The sequence below is a fragment of the Triticum aestivum genome, chromosome 1A, assembly GCF_018294505.1.
Source record: "Triticum aestivum cultivar Chinese Spring chromosome 1A, IWGSC CS RefSeq v2.1, whole genome shotgun sequence".
Taxonomy (NCBI): Eukaryota; Viridiplantae; Streptophyta; class Magnoliopsida; order Poales; family Poaceae; genus Triticum; species Triticum aestivum.
Window position 1 is genome coordinate 356328633 of NC_057794.1, and position 13467 is coordinate 356342099.

At 48.3% G+C, this 13467-nt stretch overlaps 1 protein-coding gene across 1 annotated transcript; it reads right to left on the reverse strand.

The window, feature by feature from the left end:
• Positions 1-11606: 11606 nt before the first annotated feature.
• LOC123050751 (probable methyltransferase At1g29790) lies at positions 11607-13055 on the reverse strand. The gene has a single exon (XM_044473493.1). The coding sequence runs from the start codon at positions 12953-12955 to the stop codon at positions 11798-11800; it is 1158 nt and encodes a 385-aa protein (XP_044329428.1). The 5' UTR covers positions 12956-13055; the 3' UTR covers positions 11607-11797.
• Between the last annotated feature and the right edge of the window lie 412 nt (positions 13056-13467).

Below are 13467 nucleotides of genomic sequence, written 5' to 3' on the forward strand. Positions count from 1 at the left end.
TGCAAAGATGTCCCAGTTCTCATGAAGGAACTGGATGAGCACTTCTTCCTATTTGTTGTCGAGTGTTGACGAGATATGGGTCGGAGCAGTGTTGGGATCGGTCAGGTGGATATGAATCAGCTTTGTTTCCCCTGACGACTAAAATGCGGACTCTGTGGCAGGCTTCTTGGCTCGCAGCAAATCACTCGGATTTGCATTTTTCTGGTACTCTTGCAGTTCCACTACTGCCATCTGTGCATCGGCAATTTTCGAGCCCTTCTAGAAGCACTCTTCTGCCTTCTGCCGATTGCCAGTGACAGTGATTACTCCTTTGGGGCCAGGCATTTTCAATTTGAGATACACGTAACATGGCCGAGCCATAAAATGTGCATAAGCAGGTCTCCCCAGAATGGCATGGTAAGCACTCTTGAAATCCACTACCTCAAACATCAACTTTTATTTGCGGTAATTCTTGGAATCATCGAAAACCATATCAAGCGCGATCTGGCCGAGTGAATGAGCCTTCTTGCCGGGTATAACATTGTGGAAACTCATGTTGCTTTCACTAAGCTTGGACATCGGAATGCCCATTCCCTTCAAGGTTTTAGCATAAAGGATATTTAGGCCACTGCCACCATCCATCAGCACTTTAGTCAGTCGAGTGCCTTCGACTACTGGGTCGACCACCAGTGCTTGCCTCCCAGGGGTGGCTATATGTGTTGGGTGGTCCAACTGGTCGAATGTGATGGCAGTCTGGGACCACTTCAGATAACTAGGTGTTGCAGGAGCAACCATGTTTACTTCCCTGTTAATAACCTTCAACCGACTTTTGCTTTCAACATCAGCAAAAATCATCAGTGTGGAATTGAAATTGGGAAAACCATCATCTTCTTCTTCCCTATCCTCTCCTCCGCCCGACTCATTTTCCTTTTCCTTGGGTTGTTTCTCTCAGAACTGCTCAATCAGGAAACGACATTGTCGAGTGGTGTGTTTAGGGTAAATGATGTCCCCCTCTTCATCTTTTTTGGTATGAATATGGCATGGTAAATCCAACACATCATTCCCATCTTTATCCTTAACTTTTTGGGAGTCCAGGGCCCTTTGGGTTTTCCTTTGAACTTTCCTTGGGCAACAGCTAAAGCTTCACCAGGAGCAGCTGGTTCAGCTTTTCGCTTCTGATTCCGACTGGAATTCCCTCCTCCGGTTTCTTGGGCGACTGTTTTGTGTTTGCCACTCCGGAGTCGGTCTTCCTCTTCACCATTGGCATATTTGGTGGCAACCTCCATCATCCGAGTCAGAGTCATATCTCCTGTCCGACCGAATTTCAGATTCAACTCCCGATACTTAACGCCTTCCTTGAAGGCACAAATTGCTTGGTGATCTGACACATTCTCCACTGTATGGTGCAACGTGATCCATCTCTAGATATAATCTCTCAAAGTTTTATTCGGTTTCTGGACACAACACTGCAATTCTGTCAACCTTGCCGGCCTTTTGCAAGTGCCTTCAAAGGTCCTAACAAACACTCGAGCAAGTTCCTCCCAACTATATATACTGCCAGGAGCCAACTGATTCAACCACGCTCTGGCAGAGCCCTCCAACATCAAGGGGAGGTGCTTCATGGCCACATCATCATTGCCACCACCAATCTGCACAGCCACTCGGTAATCCTCAAGCCAAGTGTATGGCTTGGACTCTCCGGCGAACTTGCTGACTCCAGTCGCCAACCTGAAGTTGGGAGGAACCACTGCTGCTCTGATGGCTCTGCTGAAACACTCGGGTCCTGAAATGTGTACCCTACTTCCAGTCAGATGATCTCTATCGTGGCCTTCTCTGTGAGCTCTGTTTCTATCAACCAGACCTTGAACGAGGATTGACCTTGCATCAAAGCCTGGTTCTCTAGGGTCGACTGAATTCTTCGTTCACCGTTGTGGGGGCGCCTTTCATCTTGCCGTCGAGGCACGTATGACCCACTCCTCGGAGGAGGTGTGTGCACTCGACGACGGTCGTCGTGGTCGAGCCGATGATCATACTGCTCACGGTTCCTATATTGATCTTGCTGGTACCCACGTCCCTCACACCACGGAGGCGATCTCGGGCTATGGGTAGATTGGACAGTATCCGCCACCACAGATCTGCTATGAATCCTATTCCGCGACTGAGATACTATTGTATTCTGCTCCCCCGCTGCCTGGAGTAAAGCCCAGATCTGCATCAAACCTCGGCCAGCTTCTGACTGGGAAGGTTGAATTGACTCTGCTATTCTAGCTGCAGCTGTGGGATTCTGGAACGGAGTTCGGTATACCTGAGTCGGAGGTGGAAAAAGTTGTTGTCGACTGGACTCGGGGATCCGCTGCCGAGCATGCTCGTCGAGTGCGCGCTGGAGGTTCTCAAGTCGAGTGCGCTCAGCCAAGTTGGCCAGGCGCGCCTCCTCCAAGGTCTGGGCCTCGGGGGTTTCTCCAATGATAGGAGTGTGAAGTGCATCCATATTGCGGCGACGAAGATCTTCCCTCCGCTGCGAAGAGAGGGGTTGGGGGCGGTACTCCTCATGGGCACGCGACGGATCGCCACCGCCATCGTCACCGCCTTCATGGGTGAAGCCAGGAGGACTGTGTGGTCCATTGACCATCAAGACTTCCGCCGCGGGGTCGCTGCTGTCGCATTCGGACGCAGTCTCGACGGAGCCAGTCGACAGATCGAATAGGCCGTAGAGAGTTTCATCGGGCTCGATTGCCGCGATTTGTGGGGTGGTCGATTGGCGGGCCACCGCGTGCCTCACCCACCGCTGAAGCCGCGACCGACCGGATCACTGGTGCCGGCGAACAACAGAGAGGGAGGTTGTCGTAGGAGCCGACTGATACGGAGTCGACGGTTGCCGAAGAAGGACGCCGCGAACGCATGCATGGAAGTGCGTCGCCCCGCGGACGGGGAGCGCCTCGACGTCGAGTGGAGCCTCGTGGAGCCAAGCGGAGTCGTCGGCGATGAAGAAGAGCGTGCCATGACGGATCTCGCGGCCTTCAGCCAATCCTCCGCCGGAAACCATGATGATGGGAATCGGAAGAATCGCAACTTCTCCAATAAACTGCTAAGACACCTGCCCCAAGGTGGGCGCCAACTGTCGTGGATCTAAGACTGACAGTAGAATGGGGGGTAAGTATGAGGAGGCAAGATCCTAGCTATGGAGTAGTTGTAGACACGAGTTTTACGAGTTCAGGCCCTTCTCGGAGGAAGTAACATCCCTACGTCTCGGTGCCCTAAGGCGGTCGACTGGATTATATATGTGTGTGTGTTTACAAAAGATGTGAACCCCTGTCCCAGAGGAGGGGGTGGCTTATATAGAGTGCGCCAGGACCCCTGCTCCCCTCCGTTACACAGGGTTCAATGTACATTAAGAGTGGAGCGTTACTGGTAACGCTAGCAATTAAGTGCTATAAATGACAATTAAGCCTATAAGTAAATGCTTGACCGTTGTTCATGAAGAGTGGCTTTAGATCTTCTGCTCGTTGAGTGGCTTCTGCGATGGTCGAGTGACATTGATTCTTCTGAGTGGAACATCTCTGGTCGAGTGGATGATGGTACCCTTTGAATGATTCTGGTTTTAGGGTGATGTCCTAGGGGAAGGTGTCTAGGTTAGGCCTATGACCCTACCCTAGGTACATAGCTTCATCAGTCACCGAACCCGTACACTCTGGCAACCCTTGGGGGCAGTCACCGGTACCCATCAAATTGTTTGGGGCGATCTCCAAAACCTAATTGGAAACCCCGACGCTTGCTTGGAGCTTTACACCACAATGATTGAGCTTCGAACACCATCAACCGTCTAGGGCGCCCAAGGACCCAAGAGTAACAAGATCAAGGGTACCAAGCACCCAAGAGTAATAAGCTACTCCACTTGTAACTTCCATGAACTCAAACCGATGCACCAAATGCAATGGCAAGGGCACATGAAGTGCCCAAGTCCTTCTCTCCCAAATCCCACCACAACAACTAATGCTATGGAGGAAAATGAGAGGAAGAACGAAGAAGAGAACATGAAGAACTCCAAGATCTAGATCCGAGGGGTTCCCCTCACATAGAGGAGAAAGTGATTGGTGGAAATGTAGATCTAGATATCCTCCTCTTTTCCCTAAAGAACTAGCAAAAATCATTGGAGGGATTGAGAGATAGCAAGCTCGAAGAAGGCCAATAATGCGGGAAGAACATGAGCTCAAGAGATAAGGTTCAGTGAGGAAGAAGACCCCCTTTTATAGGCACCCCCAAATCCAACCATTTTGCACTCAGGTCATGCACAAGCGGTACTACCGCTCGGAGGAGCAGTACTACCGCTTAGCACGGTCAAAACAGCCCGACGACACAACAAACGCGAGTTGTAGTTCTGCCAGAGAGGTAGTACCGCTCAGGGGAGAGGTAGTACCGCTTATAAGAGGTACTACCGCTCGGAGAGGTACTACCGCCTATAAGAGGTGCTATCTCTTATAAGAGGTAATGCCGCTCTACTACCATGAAACCTGACACGAAAAATCGCATCCCCAGAAGCAGTGGTACTACGTGCGACACAAGGCCGTGGTAGTACCGCTCGTGAGAGCCATACTACCGCTTGAGGCTTTCACGAACACAACAGAGAAAATAGAGGATGCAATAAAGCCTAAACTGCCACAACTTCTGCAAATGAACTCCGAATTGAGAAAACTCAAGCTTGTTGGATAGATGACCACAAGAAGCATCCGAAGTGGCAGGGGAGGTATGCCTAAGATATAGAAGAGTGAAACCACCAACAGAGAAGAACTGGCATAACCTCCAACATCTAAAACATCATAGAAAATGCATGTGAACTCTGTTTTCGATGAACTCGAGCTTGTCATGAAGATGACCAAAAGCTCCAAATCCCGCAAGGCGAAAAACCAAACAAGAACAAAGAAAGATGATGCAAGGATGCAATGGTTTTAGCTCTCTACGAACGATACGATCAAGCTACTCGCTTGAGAGCCCCCCCCCCCTTGATAGTACGACAATTGATCCTATAACACGGTCTCCCAACTACCAGCATGAGACTGATAAAATAGAAAACCTATCAAGGGCAGACCTTTGCCTTGCGCATAATCCACTTGAGCTAGATGATGACGATCTTGGCCTCCTCAAGATGGATCACTTTCCTTGATTGTGTTGGCTCGATGAAGACTAGTTGATTGCTCCCCCATACTCCACTATGGGCGAGCCACTCTTCGACACATCTTCACAAGTCCATTCACACCACAATGGACGACAAGCTTTAAGGATGATCTCTTTGTGATGCTCCACTTGAACTTGCACACCTCAATCTTGATGACGATCACCACTTGATGTCATCCTCCATGGGTTGTATGAGATCATCATCTTGATGAAAACCCACGAAAACATACCTAACCCCACATAGAACTCTCACGTAGACCATGGGTTAGTACACAAAGCATAATCGACAATGCTTACCATACCATGGGATCACTTGATCCCTCTTGGTACTTATTGTGCGCTTTGTGTGTTGATCAACTTGATTCACTCTTTGACTTAGTCGAGATCGACCTTGTATCATGTCTTCTATATGACCACTCTTTGGATAATTCCTTGAATAGCACCTTGGTCATCTCATAAACTCCTTGAAACCAACACATGGACTTCAAGAAAAGCCTATGGACAAATCCTTCAAATATAACTCAAGGCAACCATTAGTCCATATAGATTGTCATTAATTACCAATACCAAACATGGGGGCACCGCATGTTCTTTCACCCCACAACATCAAGAATGATTCTAGTATGAGACCGATTGCAATAGAAGCACCTGTAAGTAATTTATAATGTTTTTGCTTCAAAATTATTGTGTGAGCCATCATAGTGTTATGTACTAACAGTGCATGAACAATGCTTTCAATCATGATGCGGACCACAAAGAGGGCATGTTTACAAGTTCTACCGCAAGTACCTAACATGCAGGTATTGAGGGAAATATCTCCTCTGCCATGATACTTTCAAGCTTTGGTGTCTCACTCATCACATAATTCATCATCTGAACAATGCATCCATGAGCTAGAAGCGAATATTACACAAGAGATAGAAACAAAACAGGCAACTACCACATTTGCAGAAAATTTGAATGTCCTACTTAGTGCTCAAATGCAGGAAATTGAAGACCTCAAATGGAGACATCAGCTAGAAATAGAAGTTATCAAGATGGACCAGGAGAGAAAATCAAAGGCTTTGAAAAAAGCAACACGAAACGAAGGGAATTCTTAGTCATCTCTTAAAAAAGTCATCGCAGGAGACTGTGTTGCAACCCATCAATAACTGATGGTGCTCTATTGTTCGTCATGATGTCGTCTCAAGTGTCTTATTGAGTTATTTCTAATGCTTGATAATATGTCATTTGGACGCTCATTTTATAATGTGGATCACTTCTGTGAGAGATGTCAAGTCCCATTGTTATTATAATAAAAGTTGTGTTGGCAATGTTAAATTTCAATTTTTCTCTAATTCAAATTCAAATTGGCCTGCAAAATCAACCGTGCACATTCTTGACGCTATAATAAAACCTGTGATGATACTGGTGACGAAGATTGTAACGATCCCCACAGTCGTGTCCCCACTTGGAAGCAACCACGTCAGCATCATCCGGACCCACATGTAAGCAGCCACATCAGCACCATCTGGTCCCACATGTAAGCAGCCACGTCAGCAACTTCTAGGCCCATATGTCGACACCCTTGATCGGTCAAAACTGATGTCGAGTTATTACGACGGGACCGTCAGTGATAAAACCCGCGGAGGACCCACATGGAAGAAGCCACGTCAGCAGCTGCTGGCCCCACCTATATGAATCTTTGACCGATCAACCCCCCGGACCGATCGCCGGTGAAGAATTATTGTCACAAAAAAGATCTTAGGCGATGATAACCCACAAGTATAGGGGATCGCAACAACTTTCGAGGGTAGAGTATTCAACCCAAATTTATTGATTCGACACAAGGGGAGCCAAAGAATATTCTCAAGTATTAGCAGCTGAGTTGTCAATTCAACCACGCCTAGAAACTTAGTATCTGCAACAAAGTGTTTAGTAGCAAAGTAATATGATAGTGGTGGTAGCGGCAACAAAAGTAAAGACAACAAAAGTAATGTTTTTGGTATTTTGTAGTGATTGTAACAGTAGCAGCGGGAAAGTAAATAAGCGAGAACCGGTATTGGAAAACTCGTAGGCACCGGATCAGTGATGGATAATTATGCCGGATGCGGTTCATCATGTAACAGTCATAACATAGGGTGACACAGAACTAGCTCCAATTCGTCAATGTAATGTAGGCATGTATTCCGTATATAGTCATACGTGCTTATGGAAAAGAACTTGCACGACATCTTTTGTCCTACCCTCCCGTGGCAGCGGGGTCCTATTGGAAACTTAGGGATATTAAGGCCTCCTTTTAATAGAGAACCGGAACAAAGCATTAGCACATAGTGAATACATGAACTCCTCAAACTATGGTCATCACCGGAAGTGGTCCCGATTATTGTCACTTCGGGGTTGCCGGATCATAACACATAGTAGGTGACTATAGACTTGCAAGATAGGATCTAGAACTCACATATATTCATGCAAACATAATAGGTTCAGATCTGAAATCATGGCACTCGGGCCCTAGTGACAAGCATTAAGCATAGCAAAGTCATAGCAACATCAATCTCAGAACATAATGGACACTAGGGATCAAACGCTAACAAAACTAACTCGATTACATGATAAATCTCATCCAACCCATCACCGTCCAGCAAGCCTACGATGGAATTACTCACACACGGCGGTGAGCATCATGAAATTGGTGATGGAGGATGGTTGATGATGACGACCCCCTCTCCGGAGCCCCGAACGGACTCCAGGTCAGCCCTCCCGAGAGGTTTTAGGGCTTGGCGGTGGTTCCGTATCGTAAAATGCGATGATTTCTTCTCTCTGATTTTTTTCTCATCAAAACTCAATATATGGAGGTGGAGTTGGAGTCGGAGACGCAACAGGGGGCCCACGAGGTAGGGGGCGCGCCCTAGGGGGGGTCGCGCCCCCCACCCTCGTGAGAAGGGTGTGGGCCCCCTGGTCTTCATATTTGGCGAGGATTTTTTATTATTTTTTCTAAGACCTCCCGTGGAGTTTCAGGTCATTCCGAGAATATTTGTTTTCTGCACATAAAACAACACCATGGTAATTCTGCTGAAAACAGCGTCAGTCCGGGTTAGTTCCATTCAAATCATACAAGTTAGAGTCCAAAACAAGGGCAAAAGTGTTTGGAAAAGTAGATACGACGGAGACGTATCAGGCGACAGTTTGGGCTATCGTAGGTGACATTCTGGGCCGTCAACGAAAACGTCAAATGGTGACATTATTTGGCTCGTCACCTAAAATGCGATCTTGCATGACGAAAAAAGTGGTACCATCAAAATTTTATTTTCCATGACGATGCTTCGATGATGGTGGGGGTGACGGCCGTAAAACTTCACGGGGGTATTTTCCATGACAAAAAAGGGTTATATGCGACTCAAGTGAAATGTTGCAAAATAGAGCAACTTCTGTAGTGTAAGATCTCCATCTCGATGTTTCGCGTAATAATTGGGACCTTGGTCTCCGTCGGGTGTTGTCTCCCAAAAAATTGGAAGACTAGCAGCGGCTTGCTGCTATCTTCCCAACGCTCTCGGAGTCGGCTGACTGATGGTTTGGCCACACTTGTCGTCTAGTTGCTTTATGGTCAAGTCTCTTTATAACCAATTTTACTCCAAAGTGGTATAATGTGTCGTACTACAATAAGACATCGAATAAAGAGTCGATGAAGTTGGAATACGAAGAAGCATGCCATGAATTTGCAACGGGACTCTGCAGGAAGACAAAGATAACTGGACAAACATAAAACCAACAGAAAGAAGCTGAACAAACAGTGAAAGGAAGAACACATATGACATGAAAGAGAAGACTAGTACAAGGTGACATTGGAGCACATGCAACGAGGAAGAAGAAGGTAAACAATAATAATGTACGGAAACACAATTAAAAAGAAGATCCATTTGAAGAATAAAGAAGGAATTAAACAGGACGACAATATAGGAGAATGTACAAGAACATAAATGTAGATGCCACTCTTCAGAAATGTAGTAGAAAACAAAAAAATCGCCCTACGATCAACCAGGAACACTATGAGGATGCATTAACGTTGGATTGGATCGTTATAGACTCCGAGTTGCAGTGGAATAAGACGAGTCGGTGTATATCGTACTTGGAGTCCCTCGAACCATATATGAATGATCCAGTGAACCGCCCACAGACAGTCCCTCAAACGGAAGACTGAAAAGCACGACTTCTCTATGAGTTGCAAGCATGCGGTCTTCACGATTCGGCTGCGCTTCGCTGTCCAGAGTTAATCTTCGCTGGAGAATTAGAGGGACGCGACTAGAACTACACTGGGCTTCTAATTATGAGGATTAGAGGATCTTGGTCTAGCACTAATTGATCAACTAGGACCAACTAGAACTAGAACTAGATAAAGAAGGCTCCAAACTTGTGTGTTGAAAAAGTGCCAAAGCCACTAGTATATATAGGTTGGAGGGAGAGGAGCGGGCGCCACACAAGGGAGAAAGGACTCCCCCCTTGCGCCGACCAAGGGGAGGGGAATCCCTCCCCAATTCGGCCTCCACTCCCTCCCCTCCATGGGAGAGGGGGTGCCACACCTATTGGGTCCTTGTGGCCCAATTCCACTTCCACCACTTGACCTTTTAAGGCCCATTGATATTAAATTAAATGTAAAAGTCTCCTGACAATTACTAGAGCCTTTTATTATTAATTTAACATCACCGAAAACATTTTCCATATATATATATTATTTATCAGAAATACCTCATATTGCCCGATAAACTCCAAGACCCTTCCGGTGACTCCGGAACGCTTCCGGTTCCTTTCGAGACTATTCTGAATATTAGTGAAAATATTTCACAAATATATTCTCATTATTCCCGTCCTACTAACATTTAGATCGTGATTACCTTAAGCTTGTGACCCTGTAGGTTCGGTAAAACATAGACATGAACAAAACTCCCTTCGTTCAATGATAGCGGACCATGGACGTCCATGTCGATCCCTATGAATACACGAATGACATTCGAGTGAACCTTTGGTTATCATGTGCTATTCACTTTGCTTCGTGATACTTTGCAAAACCCGAGGTGAGATATGTCGACATTCTCTTGAGTCATACACATGATCACTATAGCGGTTTTGTTCTTATTTCTCATTGACGTGTTCCGGCTCCTCGTGACATAGTCACCTGTGTCTGGCCAGACGATGATGGATCCCGTCACACCGAGAGGGCCCTAAAAATATCTCTCCATCGTCGAGGAGCAAATTCCAGTCTCGGCCTATCTAGTCCCTTATCAATCTTTCCGATGAATCTGTAAGTTGTCGGTATGATCACCGTGTTACAGATGACGTTTGAGAAACCCAAAATCCCATCGTACGTTAAGAAGTGACTACAATACTCTCACGGTCTATGGAACTAAATCACACGTTAACACCCCGTGTTATAACAATTGACTTCTGACGATATTATCTCAAAGTATAACAAACAAGTTTGAGTCGATTCAATATAATTGTTCTTCTAACGTCATACTTTGAAATGTTGTTCTGAGACTATCGTTATACTTAATGATATCTCTAGATCCGAAAAACCTTATCACAAACAACACTTGAGGTAGTTTTAGAGGCGAGACTAGGAATTTTATTTTACCGTTTATCATTCCACATGTGCATATGAGTTTTTTCACTCAATCGCGTATTCAGGATCATAACGATTATAGAATAGAATATAAACTCTTAATTATGAACAGAGAAATGTAATAATACAATATTATTGCCTCTAGGACATCCAACGGAACGGTTGGATGAAGTATTAGCACAAGGATATTTTGTCATATTGACAAGATTCCTAGTTTTCATCTTTTTTCATGTAATTTCAGACAAAATAAATTTTTGTATCATGTCGCGCATCAACGATCGTAGACGGCTGTGCAAGTGCATGCCCCTGCGAATTTTCGTGGTCAACTAATTCTTGCCCTTAGGTTGTGGGTATGAGACCCTTGCAATGTGAAAAAAGTCTTTTTAAAAAAACTCATCGATATGCCATTGACTACATTGTGACTGGCAGTTTGCAAAAAACATCCTCTACGCATTATTAACTCAAGCATGAGCCCTTCGTCAATTCAAGATGTTATGCCGACTTGGTCTTTCAAAATTGCTTATAAGGGTAGGATATAGATGCGTGTGTGAGTTCATAAGGGTGATACTCGTGGGTGTGAGTGACTTCGATTGTACTGTGTTAAAAAAACTCAAACACGAGGGGTCCAAGGTATGCTGACATGGCAGTTACGTGACCGGTGATCCATTTTGATCTTATTTGATTAAATAAACGAGTTCATATCCAAATCTGATCACTTCGAAAGTATGGCCGATGATCTGTTTACTAGTGTCTCTAGAACTTTCTAGTACCTGAGAAAGAAAGGAGTTTCTAGCCGCCTTCATCGTCTCCTGCGGTGACCACTGAAAGATCGGAAATCGTCGGCTCGTTGAAAGATCTCTTAAAAATGAATGGTACGTAACTGTTTCCAACCTCCCTGCACATCACTGCATTTTGCAAATCGTTGCTTGCACATCGACAGCATATGGAACTTGAGTGGGAAGGAACGTGAACGTGCGACCATGGATGAATCACAAAAGCTCCCAACACTTGCAGAGATCAGATAAGCATGTGTCCACATCTGCAGCCTGGCTAGAATGGCTTCTGCAGCAGCGCGGTGAGGTAGACGAGCTCGTCCTTGGCGCCAATGCCGGTCTTGTCGGCGACGGCCCACTTGATGGTCTTGTAGCCCAGCCTCCGCAGCATGGAGGCGTACACGCCGTCGAGGTCGCCCTTCCGGCACCAGAGGTGGTCCACCCAGAGCAGCCCGCCCGGCCGCAGCACCCGGTCCGCGTCGTACCACAGGAACTCCAGCGCCGGCTCCGGGATCCACCGGTTCACCGCGTGGCCCGCCCGCACCAGGTCCATCGTCCCGTCCCCCACGGGGAACCGCTGCTGCAGCGGCGCGTGCAACGGCACCACCCCGCGCGCCGCCGCGGCCTCCGAGTAGGGCGCGCCCAGGTCCATGGTCGTCGTCAGCACCGTCGCGTTCGCCGCCCGCTTCAGCCGCGCCGCCAGCGTCCCCGTGCCGCCGCCAACGTCCAGCCCCAGCCGAATGGGCCCCGCGCGGCTCATCGACGCCAGACGCAGCAGCTGCGGCACCGTCAGGTCCAGAGGCCCCAGCGCCCGGAGGAACTTGCCGGCCTCCGTCCGCGCCACGTCGAACCCGAGCGACGCCGGCAGGCAAGAGAAGGACCTGCATTTCTTCGCGTCCGTCGGCCAGCGCACGGCGGAGTCGGGGAGCGGCGCGAAGGGGTCGGTGGGGAGCTGGACGGATCCGGCGTCGGGCGTCGGGGAGAAGCAGCGGCGCCTGGGGAGCGGGTGGCAGCCGCGGAGGATGAGAGGCTCGGCGAGGGTGTGGACGTCGTCGGGGCAGGCGGCGAAGGGGACGTAGGACATGAAGCGGTGGAGGAGGTCGGGGTGCGCGGAGCAGGCGGAGGCGACGGGGGCGAGGCGGGAGTAGAGGACGAGCTCGGGGGGCGGGGGAGGGGTGGCGGACCGGAGGTGGGAGACGGTGGCGCGGATGGCGCTGAGCTGCTGGAGCACCTGCTGCTGCTCGAAGTCGGAGCCGGATTGGAGCGCCGGCGTGGTGGGGGAGGCGCGGATGGAGAGGTGGTAGAGGGAGAGCAGGTTGGTGGCCACCATGGAGAGCAGGAACACCACGTTGAGGTTCAGACGGCACGGCCAGCCTGCACCCGCGGAGGCGGAGCCCACCGCCGTCTTCCTCATCTCCGGCCGATCCGATCCCATTTCCCCTCTTTCCCGTGCCTTCACTCCGCGAGAGCGAGTGGCAGAGTGGTGTGCCGGTGTGTGTGAGTGCGTGAGAGGAGATTTGTGTCGGTGCTGTGCTGTCGGATGTGGACTGCAGCGCGGAGACTTTTGTTGACCGCTGTCTTTGCTAACCGTCCGTCGCTTTGTTTGCTCTTCAGGTCCTCAAGAAATATCATCTCTAACAGATCCCGTAAACTGGGTCATCTGATAAAATTAACTGTTAATTTACGGGATGAGTTCATTTTTTCGTCCGGAGCAGACCTCGTAAAACAGTCGTTTCCTAAAATTTGTCGTGGGATCCTATAAAGTCTAGGCCATTTCCTCTATATCTGCGGTATTTCTCTTTTTTTACACGAACCTCTAAAACAAGAAAGGGTTGGCGAGAAGGAACTTTCACGTCCCACCACGGTCTTCCAGCCGCTGCCCGCGAGCTGTCGCACGCCGCCGCACGCGACCTGCTACTGCGCGCCGCCACCCGCAACCTGCTACTG

Excerpts from the sequence above, each read along its gene's own strand:
- LOC123050751 (XM_044473493.1), bottom strand. The coding sequence starts at position 12,955 with ATGGGATCGGATCGGCCGGAGATGAGGAAGACGGCGGTGGGCTCCGCC.